General features: G+C 72.7%; 1 protein-coding gene across 1 annotated transcript; it reads right to left on the reverse strand.

The window, feature by feature from the left end:
- Window positions 1-263: 263 nt before the first annotated feature.
- On the reverse strand, window positions 264-1,539 carry H696_05570 (hypothetical protein). Its single transcript, XM_009499384.1, has one exon. The coding sequence runs from the start codon at window positions 1,392-1,394 to the stop codon at window positions 669-671; it is 726 nt and encodes a 241-aa protein (XP_009497659.1). The 5' UTR covers window positions 1,395-1,539; the 3' UTR covers window positions 264-668.
- Between the last annotated feature and the right edge of the window lie 233 nt (window positions 1,540-1,772).

Genomic DNA, 1,772 nt, shown 5'->3' on the forward strand with positions numbered 1-1,772 from the left:
CCCCCCCCCCCCCCCCCCGGGACGTGGGGCCCCGGGTGTCCGGGCCGGGGCGCCGGGTGTCGGCCAGCCGGACCACGGAGAGGGCCGAGCACAGCCCGGCCGCGCGTTGGCGGCTTGCCCTCCGACGCAGGGTATTTTGCCCCCCTCCGCCGCCGCGCTCCGCCAGCGCGCTCCGCGGCGGCGGCCGCCGCCTCCTCCTCCTTCTCCTCCGGTGGAGAGGCATGGAAAACCCAGCCAAAGGGGTGACCCTCGGCGAGGCGGGCCCGCGCGACGGGGCCGCCGTGCCCGGCCGGCCCACGCCCCGGCAACACTCCATGGCACATGCCCAGCCATCCCCGGGCGGAGCATCTGCCACCGATATGTCCACACACATGCTCACGCGGACGCCAATGCCAGGCTACCCGCGGTTGAGGAGGCCCATTCGGCCCCGGCCAGCGACACACATGCCCCGCCGGTCGGCCGGTCGCCAGTGCCCGACGCACTCACGCTGACACCCCGCGGCAAGATTGAGGTCCCCCCCCGCCCCCCCCCCCCCCCTCCTTTCGCATGTCCCCTGCCGATAGTCGGCAGGAGTCCCGCCGCGGGCGCGGCCGCCGCTGTCGCCGCTGCCAGCACATGCCGGGTCCGTCGTCTCGCCGGGGCACAGCTGGGCCGATCGCTGCCCGGTGCTACGTCAATGCCCGCCGTACGACCCTCGGGGGAGGATGTCGGTGCCTGATCGAGCGCGAGATACACATGCCAGGAGGGCGGCTATTGGCGTGCACATCGCTCCCTCCCCCGCGCACATGCCCACGCACACACTGACACACATGCGTGCCCCGGCGTGCTGACATCATCGCCACCCCCCGCGCCCCTCCAACCCGGCCGCTGCCCCGCATCCGTCTCTGCCGGGGAGCGCGCTCAATCTGAGCGCCGCCGAGGGGCCATTGTTTGCATACCCGCACACGGATGCGCCGCGTTCTTCCGCCGGGCCCAGGCGCGGGGAGCGGGAGGTCGGCGACGAGGCACCCACCACACGCCTCAGCCGGCCAACCGGCGCCCAAACAGCCACACGACGCGGGCCGTGCCGACGAGATGCCCCGTCTTGGCGGGACGCGTGTTTGTCGACTCCCGCCCGGGCGTGCTCCCCCGGTGCGTGTTTGCCCCCGGGTACGTCGCGCAAAGTGTTTGCCCCCGGGTGCCTGGCTTCCCGGGGGCGGGGGGGGGGCAAGGGAGAGGCCGTTTGCCGCTGCATGCGTGCCGGCCCTCACCGGCGCGCCCCGGCGCCTCAACGTGTTTGCCACGGACTTGGCGCCGGACGGCCGCGGGTGGTGGCCCCAGGCTCCCGAGGGCCCTGTAAGGACCCCGCACAGACAGACACACACACATGCATGCATGCCGAGGGCAATACACATCCTTCGCGTAGCCCGCCAGACACCCAGCCTGCTTCATTGCCCCCGCTATCCTCCCCGCGGCACGCCTCGGCGCGGGCCACCACCGCACAGGACGGGCTCCACATTTCACCACCCTCCCTCGCCCCAGGAGGACCCAGGCACTTGTGCCCATCCAACACATGGGCCCAGTGGCGGCCCCCCGCACGCGGGCGTCTGCTCACGCTCTCACCCGCAGCCGCGGCCGCGCACAGACAAATAAAAAACCACCCCGCTCACTACTACTACATGGCACGATGCCACCCTGGCCCGGGCGCTGGCCGACTCTCCGCGCACCTCTCTGTCCCCCTCCCCCCTCCACCACCACCGCCCCCACCACCACACAGGCACACATGGCACACA

The sequence above is a fragment of the Fonticula alba genome (assembly GCF_000388065.1).
Source record: "Fonticula alba strain ATCC 38817 unplaced genomic scaffold supercont2.12, whole genome shotgun sequence".
Classification (NCBI taxonomy): domain Eukaryota; order Rotosphaerida; family Fonticulaceae; genus Fonticula; species Fonticula alba.

Excerpts from the sequence above, each read along its gene's own strand:
- H696_05570 (XM_009499384.1), bottom strand. The coding sequence starts at position 1,394 with ATGTGTATTGCCCTCGGCATGCATGCATGTGTGTGTGTCTGTCTGTGC.